General features: G+C 40.8%; 1 protein-coding gene across 1 annotated transcript in view; it reads left to right on the plus strand.

The window, feature by feature from the left end:
• The first annotated feature begins 609 nt into the window (after nucleotides 1–609).
• The window catches only part of LOC135876641 (isoaspartyl peptidase/L-asparaginase-like), a 218,198-nt gene continuing 195,049 nt past the window's right edge, over nucleotides 610–23,758 (plus strand). Inside the window, exon 1 of the mRNA XM_065401920.1 lies at nucleotides 610–802. Within this exon, the coding sequence (XP_065257992.1) occupies nucleotides 610–802 (193 nt within the window). The remainder of the gene's footprint in view (nucleotides 803–23,758) is intronic.

Here is a 23,758-nt window from a genome sequence, read left to right on the forward strand (position 1 = left end):
TTAAACAAATTGTATTAGAATTACATCTGTTGAAAACTGGTGACATATTTCACATGAACTTTTGTGTCTCAGATTTTGTTTTTCTATGTAATTTGGAAAAAAAAAAAAACCCCACCACCACTCTTTTTACATTAAAATGATGTGAAACTTTTTATTTGAATTTCAAAGGCACTCTTGCTCCAAATTTGCCTGTCAATTGAGGTTTGATCTCTGAAAGATAGTTTAATATGTTAATAATTCTGTACTTGTGTCAGCCTCAATCCTCTAAGGAGATACACACAAGTAAAAGGGTCTGCTTACTCAGAGCTTCCCGTAAAATATATTTAAATGCGTAAAAACAGAAGAAGCCGGGGGATGGGGAGATAAACATTAATCTTTGATATTTATAATGCAAGGAACTATTCAGAAACTATGGGCCTGATCCTGTAACTGGACCCACGAGGCTGGAACTCTACGCATGTGCGAACACATACAGAGAAAGCAGGACTTGAGGCCTAAAATATTAATCTCTTAATGTTCCTGAATGTTGTTCTGAGGTGCAATATTAACATTAAATTGAAAAGGACCTGCTTGTTTCAACAGATCCATCATCTTTGGAGATCTGGTAAGATGGGCACAAAACCCGTTCTTGTAGTCCATGGTGGAGCTTGGGCAATACCAGATGAGTTTGCTGAAAGAAGCATCCTGGGAGTTAAAAATGCAGTTAAGAATGGCTTTGCAGTGCTGGAAATGGGAGGAAGTTCAATGAAGGCTGTTGAAATTGCTGTGCGGGCCTTAGAAGACGATACTGTGTTTGATGCAGGTATTGCAGTAACTTTTAAAAAAAATAATCTCTTAAATACTTTAAATCATCTTAGTTTTGATATATCCACAATGTTGCCCCAAGAGTTTTCTCCATTTTGTGTTTATTTTTATGCTGCTTCTTAAGTGTTGTTGCATCTGCCCACCAAAGACTTTATTTACACATTTCCCATGGAGCTGATTCAGTGCTGGATGCTATGTTTCTTCTTCATGCTGTTCAGTAATTGCTATTTTTTAAACAAGTATTTACTGTTGTGTGGGTGGTTGGGAGATCTATAGCTAAGGTTGCACTTTAGCAGATATCCTTTTGCTTTTTAGCAAGAGTAGTGAACAAAAAATGGAGGCTTTTTGGTGTTTTCTCTTAATATTTAACAATTCAATTTCAAGGTTTAATCTGTTAAATCAGAGTTCTTAATAACGTCAGTCCACAAAACATGAAAAAATCCTATAGGTTAATAAATGTTTAAATAACTGCCATTACTGTGATGCTTCCCGGGGTATGCAGGGTTATGAGGCACCTCACTACCACCTGTCCGTAGCATGAGGGAGCTTGTCTGTAGAGCCTTGCGTGGATACAAAATTTATATCAAAACAGCTATCCACAGGACTGTATCAGGAACCATGGGGCAAAAGCAACAGCATGTCAGGCCGCCGCTCGCAGGAACCAGCACCCAGCCCAGGCAGCTCCTCCAACATGGTTGTACCGCCCCCAGTCCTGCCCACTGGGGCGGGCACCAGGCTCACCGGCAGCTGTCCCTGGTCATGCTAGTGTGTGCAAGCTGCTTATATGCTCTCGGTCAGGAGACATGGACTGTTGCATGGAAGGGATTGCTGTTTGGGAGTGTGTGAGTCACTTTGTTCATAGAGAAAGCAAGTATAAGTTTATTTAATGCACAAGAGAGATTCAAATTATAGCAAGCAGAAATATTGAAAACAAAGGGCTACCTAGAAAATAAAAATGTAACATGCATACTAGAGCTTACACTTAACCACGAATTCATTGCCATGTTATATAGAGCAAAAGCTCACCCGAAATCCAGCCAGCCAAGCTTAGCTGGGATCTTCTGTTCATGAGACAAGTCGAACTGTCTTCTTGCCTCCTCAGTGGAAAGATCCAGAGTTTGTCTCCGTCACAATAGTCCAAAAGCCATTGTCTTTCCTTGCAAACAGGGTAATATCTGCTTGTTTTCCTCTCTAGAATCTCCCCTAGAGACTTTGCAAATACTTGATTAGCATTTAGCTCAGACTGTAAATAGGTGTTCATTGTGAAGCATACAATACTCAGTTTGCATGTAGACAGACTGATAAAAGAAACTTATTTATCATCTTCTGGTGGCCAGCCCCAAGTCACAGACTCTAAAAACATAAGTTTCAGTATATATACATAACTCCTCACATACTATCCGTACATACATCTCATAGAGATTATGATGAGCAGTGTGACAGGCTTTCATTAGAGACCTTACATAACACTCTTTGAACTAGTATACAAATACCAAATCTAGGGGATCTCTGTAACTCTTATGCACCCCTCTGCAAGCTTGCACCCAGAGGTCCCTGGGTTCATAGGTGCAATGTTTCTAATCTGCTGGGGTGTGCTCCCTCCCCCCTGGGCTCGCCTAGGTCCCGTCCCACTCCAACCCTTCCCCTGAAGGTCCCACCCCCACCTGCTTCTTCCCACCCCACCCCACCCCTGCCCTGCCCCACCCCTTCCCCGCCCAGTTCCACCCCCTCCCCTGAGCACACTGTGCCCTCACTCCTCCCCCCAGTGCCTCCTGACACCGTGAAACAGCTGATCCACAGCATGCGCTCGGCGCTGGGAGGGAGGTGGAGGTGCTGATCTGAGGGTCCTGCCGGTGGGCAGGAGGCACTGGGTGGAGGGGAAGGCTCTGATAGGGGGGCTGCCAGTGGTTGCTCAGCACCCACCATTTTTTTCAGCCGTGGAACACCCATGGAGTCGGCGCCTGTCCCTGGGTCCCAATTAATTAATCTCTGTGTGAATAATGACAGCTTCTTAAAAACACAAGGTACCAGGAACTGCTTCAGGTTGATGGGAAGGATTTTTTTTTGCTAGGGTATAGATGGTGATGTGCAGTTCCATTCATGGACTGGGTAACCTCCCACCTAGAGGTCATCAACTTTAGGACATGCTGGCATGGAGAGGTGGCTGGAACTGGACCTGAACTGGGAACAGGATTTGGACAATTGCTCAAACAGGTCTCTCAAACAGGTCCCTCTGCTGCTAGTGCTTTTGTTGCTGTTGCTGGTGGTCCTGCCACTTACCGTATGGTAGTGGGAGATGCAATGCACAACCATCCTCTCCAACATGCTGTCAGCTGCAGCCTGATTCTGCCAATCCCATTCCAGCACCTCTCTCTGCAGATTGAAGAGGTGGTTTGACCTCTTGATGAAATCCCCATGTATCTTCATCAACATTTATTCCTTCTGCATCCAAGGTTCTGGATCATGGTGTTGTCCTCCTATATGAATGCCTCACTTGGATTGAGAATAGTATATTTTTCTGTCTGGAGGGGATAAAAGTTTTTCCTTTTTAACTTTCTGCATCACAGCCTGGGAAAAGTGACAAGGGTTTTCTCCTGGGCATTCCTTCTCCTCCATCTCTGCATTTCTCTGCCCTGAAGCTGCTTGGTCCTAAGGATCCTCCCCATCTTCGCAATGAGAAAATCTTTATTTAAATTTTTAATTTAAAAAAGCAGTTTGTTGCCCCTTCAGTTTCAGTCTTGCTACCACTGGTCTACATAGATACCTCTTGAATGGTGTCACAGTTCAGGGCAACCGCACCTGTATTTCCCCTTAGTGGTCCAGCAGGGGCAGCTGGATGTTGGACCTGTATTTCTGACAGACTTTACAAGTGCTCTGGAACTTGATATTCCACAAGCCAGGAAACAGACCTATTCCCTAAGCCAGTGTTATTTTCTAAAGTTTGGTCTGCCCTTAAAAATGCTAGTGCCAGTTTGAGAAAAAGCACGCTGCTGTGTGTGCCCTGTGTAACTATGCTTGTCCCTGTGTTTTCTGGCCTTGCTTGTTTTGTATTGCATAAAACTTCTACCCTCCCACATACAGTATCCTACACGACTGTAACTGGCAATGGTGGCCTCTTCTGTTGTCATATCTCCCTAACCATATCAACAACGTTGAGTTATTCTCTTACCCATCTGAGGCAATGCTTGTCCCCCTGCAACATTCTCCCTGGTCTGTTCCTCCATCTCCTCCCCCAAACAAATTGGATTGGCTGTGCCAAGAAGTGGTGAGTGTCTGCTGTGCCTCAGTTGAGATTGCTGTGGCCAGCCCTAGTTTCAGCTCCTCCTCTGAGTTCTCAGCACTTGGTTGCTCCCACCCATTGCATCCTGGACACCTCAAGAGCCCTTGGTACATAGGCTCCCTGCTTTGGGCACTGCTGAGCACCCAGTGCAGCTCCTGATAGAAAAGGGGAGTTACTGGACTGGGTGTTGTGGTTCTTTGCTTGGCAGTACAGATTCTTCAGGAATTTTATCTTCTGCTGGCACTAAGGTCCAGTCTGGTGAATCTCTTCTTCATCTGTAATGGAATGGGTTACCTAAGGAGGTGGTGGAATCTCCATCCTTAGAGGTTTTTAAGGCCCAGCTTGACAAAGCCCTGGCTGGGATGATTTAGTTAGTGTTGGTCCTGCTTTGGGCAGGGGGTTGAATTAGATGACCTCCTGAGGTCTCTTCCAACCCTAATCTTCTATGATTCTATGATCTAACTTACTGGAGATTCAATTTCCAGTCTTGCGCTCAAATACATATGTCTTGCTGGCCTCGTACTACATGTCCTCAATAACTTTGATGTCTGCCTCAGTCCAAGTAGAAGCATGCTGATTTGCTCTTTTGGATGCCATATGATTTGAATAAGTGTAACAGGAGCACTATACAGATGTTACAGGTACAGAAAGCTGTGTACTAAAGTAGGGTCCAAATACCAAAGCAGGTTATTTATACTGCCTGGAGGTGACTTTTATAGAATTAGAGATAGGTAGGTAGACACAACAGAGGCCCCGGGGGAATTTTGGAAAGTTGTGGGGGGATGTGTCTGTACAGCACATAATAGCTCAAGTTTCAGCTGCACTTGATCTTCAGTGGGGCTAGCTCAAGTTTAAAGCACCACCACTCGAGCTAGAGATTTTTCTGTGTGGATGGGAGTCAGGATGCGCTAACACTCAAGTTATATCTTGAGTTAACTTTGCAATAAAGACAAGGCCTTAGCTCTAAAGTATCCACCAGGTCCCAATCCTGTAAACTTGTATGAACATGGTTGGCTTTACTATTGTGAATTGTCCCATTGACCGCAATCGAGTTACTCACAGTAGTAAATATGAGCACATATGTAAATGTTTGCAGGATCAGGACCTAATTTTGGGTGCCTCCATTTTTTAGATTGATTTTTTTTAAACTCAGCATCCAAAATCTTACACACTCACAAGAGCACTAAAGAACATTCTTTCCTGACTAGCTCATGTAAAATGTCAACTGTTTCTCTTTGCGTTTAATACAATTTAGTTTATGAAGTTTGATATGTATTTTCATTTGATTTTTTTCCCTTACTGTTGTGTACTGTGAAAATGCCCATTCTGTTTTGTGACATATTTAAAGTGAAATTATTCAGTTGTCACTGTGGTGTCTCTAATAGCTGAATTCTGCTGTACTACAAATAACAGTGATAAAAATATTCCCCTTCTTTTCTACTTGCCGGAAGGTATAGTAAGGAGAAGATAGAATTTGACTTAACACAAGGAAGTTTAAAGTTGCCCTCTGGCAGGCAATTCCCCATTAGAAACTCTGTACCCTATTTTTCATCTCACATTTTTCAACCCAGTTGCTTAGTTAGAGTTTTTTTTTTTTTACTTCCGAGTTGCAGTAGGTAGGAAACACTGAAGAAATAGTTCTTTCTGAGAAGTAGATGGGCACAGATGCAACTGAGGGTAGAATGTGACCCACCATCGCTTTCCAAAGTTGAACCGATTAAGTTCCATAAGGAGATAAGCAACAAGATACTAACAAAATTAAATGCACAACCATTAGTAATAAAATGAAGCCCTATTCCACTACTCACCTCTCTTTCCTTTCCTAGTCCTTATGTTAATTTTTTGTGTGTGACATTCCCCTGGTGTTATCCGGATGATCTGCTAGGTCACTCCAATCCTTGAGTCTGGGAGCCAGCCTTACCATTTTCTGCTGTGAGAACCCCCACTCCCGGGCTGTTCACACACAGCCTTTGGCATGTAAGCTGCTCCTTGGATTGTGCAACCAAATGACACTAGCCAATATCTCCTGTCCCAGACACGACCCTAGGAACCTCTGTCTTGCAATGTCCAGTTATGCCCGCTGGACACTGCAAGTTTATATGAGTTCGTCAATTTAACAAAGGCGAGTCTCTGCTTCAAACCAAATGCACAGCTTCAGGTAGAATAAACAAACAAACTTATTAACCATGAAGATAGATTTTAAGTGATTATAAGTCAAAGCATAACAAGTCAGATTTGGTGAAATGAAATAAAAGCAAAATGCATTCTAAGCTGATCTTAACACTTTCATTGCCCTTACAAACTTAGATGCTTCTCATCATATCACAGGCTGGATGGTTGCCCTTCAGCCAGGCTCTCCCCTTTGATCAGCGCTTCAGTCGCTTGATGGTGATGTCTGTAGATGGAGGTGGTAGAGAGAGGAAGAGCATGGCAAACACCTCTCCCCTTTATCATGTTCTTTCTTCCTCTTGGCTTTGCCCCCCCCCACTTCAGAGTCAGGTGAGCATTACCTCATCGCAGTCTCAAACTGACCAAAGGAAGTGGGGTGATTCACTTGAGAGTCCAACAGATCATTTGTTGCTGCCTAAGCCAATGTCCTTTGTTCCTTTGAGCTGAGCTGCGTTTGTCCCATACATGCCCTGATGAGGCGTGAACTGCCCCTCTGCTCTTGGAGAGTTTTTGCCTGTGCTTTCTTCAAGCCATGAGGACACATTTTCAGCCTCATAACTATATACATGAAATTACAACCTATAACATTACTATAACAACAATTTATATAACATTACAATAACAACAATCTCAGTACATCATGAGCCTTCTCAAGACACCCAACATGACAAACTTTGCATTAGATATCACACAATCATATTATAAGGATAAAAATGGGGGTGTAGGGTGTTCCCCCGAGGTACAGAGCGTCACATTTATAATATCCTACTCCTACCCATTTGCTTTCCCTCCATTCTTTGTTTTCCCCCTTCCTCTTACTCCTATAAATTTTCCTGTCCTCTCACCATAGGCCTTAATCATAAAGATCCAGATTGCTTGTATGTAACTTGCAGCTACATTTTTCCTTACACTCCCCAGTCTTCCATCTCCACACCTCAGTTTCACTTGTACTCTTTCTTTATCTTCCCCCTTGTGTTCTCTCTTTCAAACAAATATTAGGACCGGCTTTTTTTTGGAGCTGATTAGGGACTTCATGAGAGAGAGTGGCCAAATTTTGAGGTCTTTTAAAGTTAGTTCAGTTTCAGGGAGGAAAGGCAGATTAATATCAGAGTCAGTGATGATTCATCAAATGAAATTCAGGAATGGAAAAAATGTCACACAAAAATTCTTTTTTGAAGAGAACTCTTGGTCTGTCACCTAGCATTTTAATTTCTGGGATCACATCTTTCCGTATTATTCATTCTGTGTTTCTTTCCCTTCCTGCCATTATCTTCCCGGTATTTCTATTTCTCCACATACCTTCCTTTATATTGTGAGACTTGTGACAAAATAACAATAGTTAGTGATATTTAATTTTTCTTCTTAAAGCCCCAGATCCTGGAGTCATGTTAGTATGTGAAAACCTCAGCTTTAATTCTTTTTTAAAAAAAAGATGTTTCTAGACATCATAGTGGTGGAGAAAAGCTTGGAAATGTAAACCCTAAAGGCTCAAAAACCAAAAGGCAAGTAAAACAAACTTCATGTTGTTTGAAGACATTTTCATGATGAAATGGGGTCTGACTCCTGATTTGGAATGCTTAGGGTTGGCAGTACTGCCCATTCTTTACTCCTACGTGCAGATTTTGTTCACTGCTACCATTCTGTCTCATATTTGTAATGCTCTCTCCTTTCCCTGTTATCTTTCTTTCACATTTTGGCTCCATTTCTGCTTTTCATCCCTTTGTTATTTCCTTGTTTCCCTTCTGTAATTGTCTCCCTCCCCTTGTCAACTGCTCTCTTGTCATATCTCCTAAATATGATCCAACTTTTTAAAAAGTGTCTGAAAACTGTCATCTTGCCTCTCTGTCTCATCATAGCTAATTTAGCTTTGTAGAATGCCCTGTTCTGAGCAGCTTGATTTCCGATAGTGCTGGTTCTACTCAGATGATATGGGCTAACCCTGATAAACACTTTAGCTGAGCCTAAGAGTTGAATTGCTGAAGATTTGGGATTCTCAGCAGGAGTTCTTAGTGGAAGTGGTTCAAAAGAGGTTGTTTTTTTTTAATGAGTTGCTCACTACAGCACTAATTAATGCAGATGCATACGTTTACTTGGTACAGGAAATCTTATATAAAGCTGGTTTTCAAAAAACTATGGTCTGAATCTGTTCGAGTGGGTTTTCAGTGTGGTATGATTCGGGGTCTTAAATGTGCAGTAATGCATGGATGCACAATTATTTGCTTAAAACATGCACTGACGTTATAAGAATATGTACACTGAATATTAAACACTTAAAATTACTAAGGCTGTTGTCTAAAATCAGCACTTTTCTCTATTTCATACTTTTACTTGACACAAACAATGCAGGAACTAATTTGATTAGTAGAAATAAAACTTTAAGTAATTGATTGGCAACTGAGAGCAGGTTTTGAAGATTATGCTGTCTTGACATGCCCTTTAAGATCAATAAGCTATTTCTTTTGTTGCTCTGTTAAACTACTGTTTCTTCTTTTATCACTTAGTTTACTTTGTGGATAGGAAATTGTCATTGGTGGAATGGGGTTGAGGTTAACACTGGAGGTTGGAAAAAAGACATGCCATATTGTATCAAGGATTCTGCTCTTTAATAGAAAGCAATACAGAATCAACAGTATTACTAAGATTTAAAAACCTTTATTTGGTAGTTAATCAGCTTTTCAGTTGAGTAATTTCCTGTCAAGAGATCCAACTACATGCTTAAATATAAAAAGGAATACTGAGAAACTCTATTAAGTGAATTAAAACAGGCTACAGTACTATTCACAGCAGTGCATCTTTGACGGTGACATTTGGGTACTGTAGATTTAGTACTCTAATTAGGGACAGTGTGGTGCTTGCACAGTTTATTAGTTCATTTATTGGGCCTTCCAGATTTTTGTCCCCTCTATGATCTTCTATACATGCAGCTTCTCCTCTGGTTCAGCCTCTCCTCCTATAGGCTCCCCTTGTCTCCTGAGATAGCTACTTGTCTCAGTCTGAAGCATGAGCCTGAAGAGAGAGAACCAGCTTCCTGATCTTTGCTTGTTCAGAAGAACTGCTGCTGCTTCATCTGCAGGCTGTTAGCTGTAGTCAGAGGTCATATCCTCTCAGAAAGGATTCCCTTATTCAAGGAAAAGAATATTTACATGTGCACCTCTTGAATAATTATTGGTTTGTGTGCTAGGGTGTGAATTTAGGACCGCATACAACCCAATCTCCAGTGGATCTCCCACTGGTCTCAATGGGCAGTGTCAATGGGTGCCAATTGCACAAATGGTAAGAGTGCTGTGCAGCCTTTTTTGTACTAACTAAATTTCTAGGTGTGTTTTCTTTATCATAATTCATTACTGGTTCAACATGTTAGTGTTGCTGTCAATATTACTCGGCAGGAAGACATTCACTTTCAGTACATCGGTGGTTCTCAAACTTTTGTACTGGTGACCCCTTTCACACAGCAAGCCTCTGATTGCGACCTCCTTTATAAATTAAAAACACTTTATCTATTTAACACCATTATAAATGCTGGAAGCAAAGCGGGGCTTGGGGTGGAGGCTGACAGCTCGCGACCCCCCATGTAATAACCTCGTGACCCCCTGAGGGGTCCTTACCCCCCAGTTTGAGAGCCCCTGCACTACATCTGTTTCTGTTTCCCCACCCTCTCTTTTTCTGTTTTTCTTCTTTTTCCTAATCTATCTGCTGAAAGTCTTGTCAATTATTTAATTGCCAAGTTAACAAGGTGTCAGCACTAGGATCTTTAGCATCCTAGTGAGATTTATGGGAAGCGGGGAGTTTGACACCTCTGAGTCATTATGTTAGTACAGAAGCTCCCTTTAATGTTGCCCCTGCCACTTTCCCCATGCTAATTTTCCCCCCTCCTGTTACTCACACCTTCTTGTCAACTGTTGGAAATGGTTTCAGTGTAGCAGCCGTGTTAGTCTGTATCCGCAAAAAGAACAGGAGTACTTGTGGCACCTTAGAGACTAACAAATTTATTAGAGCATAAGCTTTCGTGGGCTACAGCCCACTTCTTCGGATCCGAAGAAGTGGGCTGTAGCCCACGAAAGCTTATGCTCTAATAAATTTGTTAGTCTCTAAGGTGCCACAAGTACTCCTGTTCTTTTTGTTGGAAATGGGCCATCCTGATTATCACTACAAAAGTTTTTTTTCTCTCCTGCTGATAATAGCCCACCTTAATTGATTATTCTCGTTATACACCTCTACCCCAATATAACGCGACCCGATACAACATGAATTCGGATATAACGCAGTAAAGCAGTGCTCTGGGGGGGCGGGGCTGCGCACTCCGGCAGATCAAAGCAAGTTCAATATAACGCGGTAAGTTTTTTTGGCTCCTGAGGACAGCGTTATATCAGGGTAGAGGTGTAGTTAGTATGGCAACACCCATCGTTTCATGTCCTCTGTGTGTGTGTGTGTGTGTGTGTGTGTATGTATATATATATACATTTTTCCTACTGTATTTTCCACTGCATGCATCCGATGAAGTGGGTTTTAGCCCACAAAAGCTTATGCCCAGATAAATTTATTAGTCTCTAAGGTGCCACAAGTACTCCTCGTTCTTTTTGCTGATACAGACTAAGACGGCTACCACTCTGAAAGCTTTACTTTTTATGTAATTCAAATGCTGCCTAACAGCATTCCTCAAATGGTGATCTGTTGAGAGCTAGCAACAGAGGACTGGTTCAAGGTAGGACACAGGGATTTGTGCCCCACATTGGAGCTCTTTTACCCAAAAGTTTTGGATTCAAGGAACCATGGAGGGGCCCCATTACCAAAACCAGCTGGTGCAATCAAGGGGCCAGGGAGCAGAATCGATGCGATATTTTCCCATCTTCAAAAATAAACTTTAAACAAACAAACAAAACCACCAAAAAAACCTCTCAAAGGTTTAATGCAGTGTTTCCCAAACTTGGGATGCCGCTTGTTTAGGGAAAGCCCCTGGCAGGCCGGGCCTTTTTGTTTACCTGCTGCGTCCGCAGGTTTGGCCGATCGCGGCTCCCACTGGCTGCAGTTCGCCGCTCCAGGCCAATGGTTGCCGCTGGAAGCAGCGGCCAGTAAGTCCCTTGGCCTGCACAGCTTCCAGCAGCTCCCATTGGCCTGGAGCAGCGAACCGTGGCTAGTGGGAGCCGCGATCGGCCGGACCTGCGGACGCAGCAGGTAAACAAACCGGCTCGGCCCGCCAGGGGCTTTCCCTACAGAAGCGGCATCCCAAGTTTGGGAAACACTGGTTTCATGAAAGGAAACACAGGACAAATATGATGTAATTATTTTTATAAGCACATTTATTTCTCAAACATCAAAAGGCACACATTGTCCAAAATGAAAAGGTTGCTATACTAGTGTAAGGTAAAGTCAGGTAGTCTTACCAATCTTTTGGCTCTGTGCTCAGCTGCCAGTACATATTACCAACTTCTTTGCTTTTTCAGCACTTCAGTTATTATTAAGTTTTGATTAAACCAATCCAAGTGTCCTAGAACCACTCTCAGTTGAGCTGGCTGGACAGGAGAACAGCTCTTTTAAAAATTGACAACAGTGAGCTCAAAATTGGCCAGTCTTCTATAAATTTACTTTTGCAGTTTTCAACCATTTTGATGCAGTGAATAATGATGAAACCTTTGCACACACGGATTTGGGGTAGAAGTCTAGGTTTGTGTATATTAAGTTGCTTTGTAACTGAATGGAGGTCCTGTCAATTAAACTTGACACAGAATCCCAAGATATAATCCCATATACTGCCAGAAAATCAGAAGTAGATTATTAAATTTAAAATTAGCTTATTTTTAGAGAGAGATTACTATAAACTGGGACATGATGGAGTGGACAATGGCAACTCTTTCTGTATTTGCCTTAGACAACTAAGGCAAATGCAACATCCAAAGCATTTCCTATGGCAAGTATGGGGAGCTTAAGGAAATATTTCAAATATTGTGGTAATGGTCAGTATTACTGGTACGATTTTAGGAGCTCTGTGAACAAATGTGCCATGAAATTATTTTATTTTGTGATGGTGAATGTGGAGGTTCAGCCTCTATTATGGATTAAAGCTTGTGAAAAATTAAAACTGATCAAACGTATAATGGAGGCCTCGTGAGCTAAATGAAAATAATATACTGGAAGAACTCAATCATGTGTTTGATTAAATTGGTTGCATTAAGGACACACATCACATTTGTTTAAACCCTGAGGTAACCACATTTATTACTCCAGCCAGGAAAATTCTCCTGGTATCCAGAGAATGAGATATGCAGAAGCTATAATGCACGGTGATTTTAAAAGTTATAAAGTCAGCTAGTGAACCACCTGGCTGGGTGCAGTCAAAGGTGGCAGTAGAAAAATAAAGGATTCTCTGAGCATATACTTAGTTATAAAAGGAGTTCGATAATGAGCATACTTTCAACTCCCAACTCTGGAAGAAATGAAATAAATAGAAATTGAAACTAAAACTTCAACCTTTTAGACACAATATATACCTCTAGATAAGGCATCTGATACTGTTCCTTATGGTACCTATGGTCCCAGAAAAAGTATTCCACAAGAAGGAAGCAGACACATTAGAGGAACTAGATGACCACTTATGTTGATGATGTCCTCGTCTGGAGAAACCAGGGAGAGAGACATGATGACTTAAGTGAAGGTGCTTTGAAATTTAAAAACCAGTATGCCAGGTAGCACATTAGAGTTCAACCGTTTGAGAAATGTTAACTCATGTAAGGCATTTAACAAAATGACACCAAAATAGAGGCTATTTGTGCATATGCCAATGCCTTAGAACAGGGATCGGCAACCTTTGGCATGCGGCCCGCCAGGGTAAGCACCTTGGTGGGCCGGGCTGGTTGTTTACCTGCCATGTCCGCAGGTTTGGCCGATCGCGGCTCCCACTGGCCGCGGTTTGCCGCTCCAGGCCAATGGGGGCTGCGGGAAGCAGCACGGGCGGAGGGATGTGCTGGCTGCCACTTCCCGCAGCCCCCATTGGCCTGGAGCAGCGAACCGCGGCAAGTGGGAGCCGCGATCGGCCGAGCCTGCGGATGCGGCAGATAAACAAACCATCCCGGCCCACCAGGGTGCTTATCCTGGCGGGCCGCGTGCCAAAGGTTGCCAATCCCTGCCTTAGAATATACAGGAAATGCAGATTTCTCAAAGTGATCTTTTCTAATTCCTGTCACAAGTGTCCATAGTTATTAGGCCATTTAAGTGCCTAATTCAAAACCTATGAAGTCAATTGAATCACATTTCAAGGGAAATCATTCATTTTAGCCACAAAATTACTTACAAAGCAGAGCGAGAATGTCTCTCTATGGTGGCTTTTACTTATTCCTGCAGTAATTCTTTATAGCTTTCTCAAATGCAGTTTGTTTAGTTTCGTTTGTTTAGTAATCTGTACCAACCTAATGTAACGCCAATATTTAAAAAGAGCTCTAGAGGTGATCCTGGCAAATATAGACCAGTAAGTCCAACGTCAGTACCGGGCAAATTAGTTGAAACAATAGTAAAAAATAAAATTGTCAGACATATAGAAGAACATAAATTGTTGGGCAAAAGTCAACATGGTTTCTATAAAGGGAAGTCATGTCTTACTAATCTATTAGAGTTCTTTGAAGGGGTCAACAAACATGTGGACAAGGGGGATCCAGTGGACATAGTGTACTTACATTTCCAGAAAGCCTTTGACAAGGTCCCTCACCAAAGACTCTTAAGTAAATTAAGTTGTCATGGGATAAGAGGGAAGATCCTTTCATGGACTGAGAACTGGTTAAAAAACAGGAAACAAAGGGTAAGAATAAATGGTAAATTTTCAGAATGGAGAGGGGTAACTAGTGGTGTTCCCCAAGGGTCAGTCCTTGGACCAATCCTATTCAACTTATTCATAAATGATCTGGAGAAAGGGGTAAACAGTGAGGTGGCAAAGTTTGCAGACGATACTGCTCAAGATAGTTAAGACCAAAGCAGACTGTGAATAACTTCAAAAAGATCTCACAAAACTAAGTGATTGGGCAACAAAATGACAAATGAAATTTAATGTGGATAAATGTAAAGTAATGCACATTGGAAAAAATAACCCCAACTATAAAACAATATGATGGGGGCTAATTTAGCTACAACTAATCAGGAAAGAGATCGTGGAGTCAGCATGGGTAGTTCTCTGAAGATGTCCACGCAGTGTGCAGTGTCAGTCAAAAAAGCAAACAGGATGTTAGAAATCATTAAAAAGGGGATAGAGAATAAGACTGAGAATATCTTATTGTCCTTATATAAATCCATGGTACGCCCATATCTTGAATACTGCATACAGATGTGGTCTCCTCATCTCAAAAAAGATATACTGGCATTAGAAAAGGTTCAGAGAAGGGCAACTAAAATGATTAGGGGTTTGGAACAGGTCCCACATGAGGAGAGATTAAAGAGGCTAGGACTTTTCAGCTTGGAAAAGAGGAGACTAAGGGAGGATATTATAGACATATATAAAATCATGAGTGGCATGGAGAAAGTGAATAAGGAAAAGTTATTTACTTGTTCCCATAATATAAGAACTAGGGGCCACCAAATGAAATTAATGGGCAGCAGGTTTAAAACAAATAAAAGGAAGTTCTTCTTCACACAGCCTGTGGAACTCCTTGCCTGAGGAGATTGTGAAGGCTAGGACTATAACCGGGTTTAAAAGAGAACTAGATAAATTCATGGAGGTTAAGTTCAGTAATGGCTATTAGCCAGGATGGGTAAGGAATGGTGTCCCTAGCTTCTGTTTGTCAGAGGGTGGAGATGGATGGCAGGAGAGAGATCACTTGATCATTACCTGTTAGGTTCACTCCCTCTGTGGCACCTGGCATTGGTCACTGTCGTTAGACAGGATACTGGGCTGGATGACCTTTGGTCTGACCCAGTATGGCCATTCTTATGTTCTTACGTATGTTAACCAATAATACAACATAGATTACATAAAATGTGTCTGTTCTGTAAGTGAATGAGTATGAAACAAACTTTCCAGTATAAATACTCACAATTTTGAATTAAAAAGTCACTTTCCTCAGTAGTCACTTAAAACTAGCTATTTTGGTGAACATGCCTGACAGTAAAATAATTTGCTGGAGTAGCTATAAAATAGATCACAAAAGAGGCTTGAACACAGCTGGAGTGAGTTTGTTTGAATGTATTTAAAATTGTTTGCAGTATTCACCCAGTCTTAGAGGATGAGGATTTATTTGCATGAAGGCACATCAGCCTACAGAGTATTTAAAGTACTAACTCACAGGATTATAGAAGGTGATAACAAAATCGATAAAAAGAAATAACCCTTTTCACACCACCTAATTAACCTGTGAAACTCATTGCCCAAAAATATCACTGTGGCCAGGAGTTTTGAAGGTATCAAAAAAGGACTGCTATGCGGAGAGAGGATACAGCAGCCAGAAATCCTACAGGGAGCATTAGGAAGGTTTGCCAGAATAGAAAGCTTTCCAGATGACTTTCTAAGCCCAGCCAGCCATTTTCATAGTTGTAGCTCTATAGGAGGCTGTGGGGAAGACTTCATGGAGCCATAATAGTGTAAACAAGTTAAGTAGATATTATTGGGGATGGGAGGGAAAAGAGGGGGCAAATATACAGTTACGTAGTTCAGGGCTCCTACTGGACCTCATGCAAAACTGTAGGTGGTTCTCACAGTTTCTTTGCATACTAGGTTAAATTCTAATGCACTTAAGGAGTTTAGTGTACAAATATTTAGCTGTGCACATATGTACATCTCAGCGACCCTTAGATATTCACTTTAGTCTCAGGCCAGCTCTGTTGAATAGCAAGCTGTCATTTACTTCAGTGAAAGCAGGATCAAGGGCTGATCAGAAGAGGTCACAGGATTTCCCCTCCCTCCATTCTGAGATCATTCAAAAATTGCTGAATTTTACTTGCTGAATCTTTCCAGATCAAGTTCCATTTCTGCAGAGAACAATAACTTAAAATTTTGGCTTGAAAATTAAAAATCTCAGCAAGTTTGAATAAAAAGAAGGGGTTCTAATGAACTGTTTTGCAGCCTTAAATCTAGCTGTTTGTAGGAGATGCCTAGTAGAATGAACCGAGAAGAAAACAGATATGAAGCAATAGTTTGTGGTAAGAAGAGAGTCTGAGAGTAAGTCTACTTGAAGCTGGAAGGTGTGACTCCCAGTTTGATGAAACATACCCATGCTGGCTCTACTTGTGTTAAGGTGTTAATACTAGAGTGTAGCTGTGGCAGTGGCCATGGTTGGAGGAGCTAGCCATCCCGAGTATGTAGCCATCCAAGAGACCAGGCATGTAGTTGGGTCAGCTAACTCTCTTGCTGGTCGCAGTGCTGTAGCTACACTCTATTTTTAGTGAACTAGCTTGACCAGAGCTAGTGCAGGTATGTCTCCTAAAGATGGGAATTGCACCCTTAGTGTGAAGTTTAGACATACCCATAGTTATTCTATTCAAAAGTATATTATGTAGTTCACATTTCTTTCCATGGATAACTCTGTGCTGCAGGAAGCAGCAGAGATTCAAAGTAAAATAGAAATATTAAGAATAATTAGTAACTGATTCACATCCAGGAACAATTTTTTCAGCTGACCTCCATTTGTACATATAAATCACTCGTGTACCCAACTTTTTGCCTACTCTCCTTTGCAAATGGTAGAATCTAGAAACTTAAAAACTATTTATATACACACCAACTGGAAAATGTGGTCCCCGATATATCATTTCAAACCCCTAAATTACTGCATCATGCTCAGACATCTGACACATTGAAAAGTTTTTAAAAGCTGCAGTGAACAGTAGCAGGTCAGATACCTCTGAAATGTTCAATTTACACACAAACAGGCAGACAGCCTGTAAACCATAAGTGAAACCAATTGTAAACCTCTCCACTATGGTCCATAATAGCCTAATAAAAAAGTAGCACTACAGCAGAGCTGATAGTGGAGATAAGCTCCCAGCTGTTCTGACAATAGATGTTATACAGCTCAATCTAATAAAGGATCCCATTTTTGTTTAGGTTGGGAATGTACTATGTACCGAATGTTTGCAAAGTAGGGCCAGATCTTTACTTCTTTTAACATGCAGATATTGTACTGTATTAGACTAACCACTTCCTAAATCACTATTTCAATTAATTTGTGTCTAGGCATCATTGCCTTCTTTATCAGCTATCACAAACCTAAAGCCCCAAACATCTGAGGTAAACCACGCATCTATGAACTTTTGCATTATAGGATATTGGATTCTGGATATCTTTATTAGAGTCAAATGAACAAACACTTGCTCAGTCAGTATGCGTAAGTCGTTGCTGTGATTGAGCTAAAGCTATGCAGACTTCACAGTTTTTGTTTAGCAGAATTGCATATCAAAGTTTTGTTTTTCTATGTGATTTTTTTCATTACCCCTCCTTACCTCCACTGATTTTAATTAGTAACTGTTTTAATTAAATCAATATTTTTACGGTGAATACATGATTTTTTCTATACGTTTGATTTAAAAGTCATTGTAGCTTGGACAGTTTCACTAGAAAAACTTGTCTGCATTTGTTCTGAAGGTTTGCAAAATCTTGGCAGAAGTTTCCAAGAAAAAGGGCCCATTTTCAGATTTTATTTTATTATTTTTTTTAGAGGAAGGCGGGAGTGAAAACTCCTGAATTTTGAATGATTTTGTCTTTATTTACATATCTAGTTTAACTCAGATCAGTAGTGCTTTACAATGGAAATTGCTTCATAAATTGCAATATATTTGAAATACGATATCCCTGAGTTGGTCATTGGCAGTAGAGACTGAATCTAAAAGCATGGCTTCTGTTACCTGAACTAGAAAACCAGAGGTGGGGACAGAGAGTCTTTCTGTGTATGTATGGGCTGTGCACTTTCCAAGACTGGAGAAGCTTGGCCCCAGCTTCAGAGGTTCACCCAGTTCAAATTCCCATAAGTGCTGCAACTTGTAACCTGACATGTCTGGTATGCCATTGGCAGCAGGGTTTAAACCTGAGAATTCTGGATCTTAAAGCATGAGCTTCAGCTACCTGAGCTGAGAGAAAGAGATCTGCTAGCTGAAAAGCTGCACACTCATCAGCATCTGTGTGGTTCAGCCACTAGTGGAGGTCTGAGGGCTGCACTGAGTGAGCGTAGGTTACACCGGGAGAATGGAGCATGCCACTGAGGGTGCTGATGTCTAGAATTCCACGTCACTTCTGCTGACTACACAGGACTATCTCAGAGGTAAGCTGAGCTTTAACAAAACATCCCGTGAAGGCTAGAAATGACTATGGCATGGGCTTGGTGTGTTTTTTCGTTCCATTTGGTTAACCTGACTCACTTCTCCACTTTTGCTTCTCTCAGCCCTACATAGTGTATGCCTTATTATTCTCCATAATACCTGTGGTAGCTCTCTAAAGAATGTCAGCAATTGGGGTCATGTCTGTGACAAACAGCAAGACAGATTTTAGAAAAAAAAAGTGCACAGTGACTGTCTTTATCTACAACTTGAAGATCGGTCTGTATATACAATATTGTACTGTGCAAATAGAAAATTGTATGCGTCTCTGTGGGTGCCATTCAAAAATCATTATTTACCAATAGTTAACACATCACAGTACCTGAAATATTGATGTTTTTCTTTTATGAGAAGGACATGCTGCAGTTTCTCAGATATTGCTTTGTGATAACTCTTGGTAAGTATTTACTGTTTATGTCAACCACTCTACCACAATACATTGCCTGAGATGGTTGAGCTGAAGGTAACATGTCTGTCTTTACCGTTATTCTTCTGTGAAGTACAACAGAGGACATGTTAGGTCCAGCAAAATAGATTGTGTTTAATAAAAACACATTAACTGGTCATTAGACTTTCTGCCCTGCACTTAGCCATGACCATCTAACATGGATTAAAGATGTTAATGTCCATGTGTACACTAGAGTTTATAAACATTGTGGTTTAAAAGGTGTCAGCTAACAAATTTGTTATATGCAGTTGTCTGATATTGACGGAGATAGAGTGGGACTGCTTTAACCCTAGTGTCTGTCTTTTCTTCCTCATCTTAGTAGTTCCTCGATTTGGTGTCCTCATCCAGACATTTCCAACAACTAAAATGTTCCGTAAGTTTAAAGTAAAATTACTACTGAGAAACACCGGGAGAAAATAGTGATAGTCATATAATTCTGTCAGGTAGACACACTGAAATTTAAAAAGATTTCCAAGTATAAATTATATGACTCTGTAGGAGCCCCCTTGTGGTGTGGCAGTCTCCCCTGCCTCCATTTCCCTCTGACATTCAGGAATCATCTAATCACACTGGCTTTAAAAAAGATATACCCCGCCTCTCCTGGGGAGGTCTAATTTATTAAGCATTATCTAGTTCCCAAAAAGAGCCACTCTCTATTTGGTCCTCCCTTGGTTAAGGGCTCCAAGGTCCTCCTCTGGACTGTGAGGTTCTTGGCCTGGCCTCCTGGTGTGCAAACTCTCCCCTTAAATTCAGGATTTCACGGCCCTCCATTTGGGGACTGTGACCTGGCTGAATTCTTCCTCTCAGTGGGCTATTCTTGACTAGACTTGGAGCCTGCTTTTTTATTCACTTGGCCAGTCATCTAGCCGTTCCTCTAGCCTTCCCAGGTGGGTCTAATGACCCAAATTTCTGTCTGAGCTGACTGGGAGAGAGGGGAATCTTGCTACACCATCCCTAAAAGTCTCCTGGTGTCAGGGCCTGTATGCAGTCTGGGAGTTAGAGACATGATGCTGTGGAGCAGTTAAAGGAACACCCAAATTGTGTGCTGTGTCACATCACCATGGTAACTATTGGTTTTGATTATTTTAATCTGTTTGTAATACTGTGATGGATTTCTTTTTAATGGAAATTTAAACTCCAGATGATATTTCCTATCAGAGCAGAGTATCAGTTTTAAGGTAGGTCATACTTGGGCTCTGAATAATACGTTGCTTTAAACCAATGATTCAAACTAAGTGTGAATTGTTAAATGAAGGCTATCATTTAAGATGAAATTTAGGAAAACTAACTGGTTCTCTTTATAGGACATTAAATGCTGAGACAGTCACAAAGATTTATGTGACGATATTGATTCATTTATATAAAGATGCTGAATGTAGTTATAGGAGCAGCTATTAAAATATTCAAAGTCATCTGCTTACAAAAGGATAGTAATAAAAACATTCAGTTTCTTAGTGGAATAAAAAATGGGATACAGTTATTAAAAAATAGAAAAGAGCCCCTAAATAAAGCTGAGAGGTCACATTTAATAACAGACTTAATGGAATATAAAACATTGAGAGTAACAGCTCAAATGGTTATAAGAGGAAAAGGAATATATTGGCATACATTTTACTCAAGTATTAAATTTAGTGCTATGGCTCCTAAGGTAATGCACAAAGTCAAGAATAAAATTAGGGAATTAAAATTGATACTTCGGGCCAAATTTTATTCTTGGACTTCCATGCACAACTCCTGCTGTCTTCAATGGGAGTAATTTGCCATCATTCAAGAGCAGAATGTGTCTCTTTGTATGGAATAAAAAAAAAAAAAAGCTAATTTGCAAATAGCAAAGTTTGTAGGGGAGGTGGACAAGTACATTCTTCTAAGGAGTTCATTATTTAGGATTTCTTTTCCCATTTCCCCCCTCTTTTTCATTACTAGTGCTAAATCTAAAACCTCTTAGAGTCAATGGGATTCCTTTTATTGCCTTCAGTTGACTTTGGATCTAATTCTAGGACCTCAAGATTACTAAACAGAGGAAACTATGTTGGTGTAATTATAAGACTTTAGCTTTTGAATCTTCTGACTCAGTGTTTAAAATTCCCAAAACATTTTTAACCATGCCACAATAAGTATGTGAGAAAGGCCATATTGGGTTAGACCAGTGGTCCATCTAGCCCAGTATCTTATCTTCCAACAGTGGCCGGTGCCAGGTGCTGCAGAGAGAATGAACAGAACAGGGCAGTTATCGGGTGATCCATCCCCTGTCTTCCAATACCAGCTTCTGGTGGTCAGAGGTTTAGGGCCCACCCAGAGCATGGGGCTATGTCCCTAACCATCTTGGCTAATAGCCATTGGTGGAGCAAACCTCCCTGAACTTATCTAAGTCACCCCCATATTATGATATACATCTAACAGCATATGAAATATCCAAATAACTACACATACTTGTGAGCAAGAAAACATTGTTGAAGGAACTTGGGTCAAATTCATCCCTTGAGTAAAAGTACCAAAATCAATGGATTTGCACTAGGGATGAAACTGGCCCCTTAAATTTAGAATGTTCTGACTTATTTATGTTTAATGTCTCAAACATAATATTAACATAGAACTTTTATTTCATGTTTTTAAAGACAGAAGCAAATTGAAAGAGGAAAAATAATCGAAAATCTATTGTTAACTTAACTGAGTATCTGGCCCTCTAAAATAGCTGAATAAATGTTCGGCAAGCTCATTATATTAGTGCTCCAAAATAAAATCACTTCTGAACTAAGAAAAATCAAATTTGCTACTGAAGATAAAGATGTTAGCTTTGAAGAGCTATTTCAACAATAACAAAGTGCATATTGTCTCTCTTTCTGTCCTGTAACGTGCCTAACACTCTCTTGGACACTTTAAAATACTAAATATTTTTGAGGAAGTTCAATAAATGGAAAACAGGGGTTTAGAAATGAGTACCAACAACTGTAACCATAGTGCTGCTATAAGAGACTTTTAGATGTCTAATTTAATTATTCAAAACTCATTTTGTATATGGGGACCCATTGTGCTACAGACTGAACAAATGAAAAATGAATGACAGTTACTGTCCTACATTGCTTAATAGCATATCCGTGAAATTTAAGAACTGTGTGAACATTTGGTACCTATTGTGGAAATGGGACTAGTCATCTTCAGGTGAATTTAATAACTGGGTGGGAGAGCAGTGGTGAAAGTGAAAAACTGATGGGTGTCACATCTGTCACTCTGAGGAAACTGAAGAGATCACAAATGTGGCTAAATCTCATGTAGGTTTATTGGCAGGATATGAAGGGGATTGTGACAGGTATGGCAATATTCTGGACAAATCTTACTGGATTAAGTTTAAGTATTTCAGGAGCTTGTATTCAAAACACAGATGTTTGTGTTACTGTGGAATTGTATGTAACTCATCTAGGAGACATGGCTAATGTAAACCTTCGGAAGTGTAATGAGCTTCAAAGGACTCTTTTAAACAATGGGCTAAGACAAGAATGAACGTTAGTTGAGAGGGTTTCCTAGAAAATACTTGGGAGGAGGGGAATACAAATGCCCATTTCTGGACCTGATCTTTTGAAGCTTAGTCCTGGAGAGGAAATCTATATCTACTAATTACCTACGCCCAATATTAAAAGGACCAAATGGCATAAAGAAGTAACTCAGATTCATGGGGCTTCTTGTTGTGAAAAACAGGAGTTATGGACTTGTGATCTCAGGAAAACCCTTGGGGGTGGGGGGAGAGAGGAGGGATTTGAAGGACAGTTCACTGGCCAGTGCCCTTGTTGGAGTTAGGGGGTGATCTCTGGTAAGTTTATCAGTATGTGTGTAGGTTCTTTTACAGTTTTAATGTTTTCTCTGTTATGCTTTAACATTAAGAATAAATGTGCTTGCTTATAAAGTGCTGTGTTGTAACTTAATTGTGAGCAATACACTATTACCATCGCTGAGGAGAAAAGTAAAGCAGGCCTGCTTAGGCAGTCTGATTTTGCTGGGTAGGCAGGGAATTGTGCAGCCTGAAAATAACCTGGTCAGGAGGGACAGAGTTGGATGTCTCTGCCCAAGAAAGACTCCAAAGATAGAATCCTAAGAGAGTGTGGCCTAGCTGGAGTGTGAGAGAGAGATTGATTTTTATTTTTTATTTTGTTTACTACCTCTCTTATTCAATCTCTATTGGATTAAGACCACCAATTAATTACACGAAGAATTAAAGTGCAGGTCTGTTCAGAAAAGTCACCACAGAAGTGGATTTATTTCCTATTGACTACGTTTAAATTTGCATAGTTTATAAGAACATAAGAATGGCCACACTGGGTGAGACCAAAGGTTCATCTAGCCCAGTATCCTGTCTTCTGACAGTGGCCAGTGCCAGGTGCCCCAGAGGGAATGAACAAAACAGCTAATCATCAAGTGATCCATCCACTGTTGCCCATTCCCAGCTTCTGGCAAACAGAGGCTAGGAACACCATCTCTGTCCATCCTGGATAATAGCCATTGATGGGCCTATCCTCCATTAACTTATCTAGTTCTTTTTGAACCCTGATATAGTCTTGACCTTCACAACATCCTCTGGCAAGGAGTTCCACATGTTACTTTTTCACACAGCGCACAGTTAAGTAAAAATATATTTTTTTCGAACTGCCAGCCTTGCAGAATCAACCAGAAACCTGAAAGACCTGCTTGGTTCTTTCTTTCTAGTACTTCATCCCCGGTAAAAAAGTGTCTGAAGTCAGATTATGCCTTCTCTTACACCATATTCTTGTGATTATCCTCTCCAT

Source organism: Emys orbicularis, chromosome 3 (genome assembly GCF_028017835.1).
Source record: "Emys orbicularis isolate rEmyOrb1 chromosome 3, rEmyOrb1.hap1, whole genome shotgun sequence".
Taxonomy (NCBI): domain Eukaryota; kingdom Metazoa; phylum Chordata; order Testudines; family Emydidae; genus Emys; species Emys orbicularis.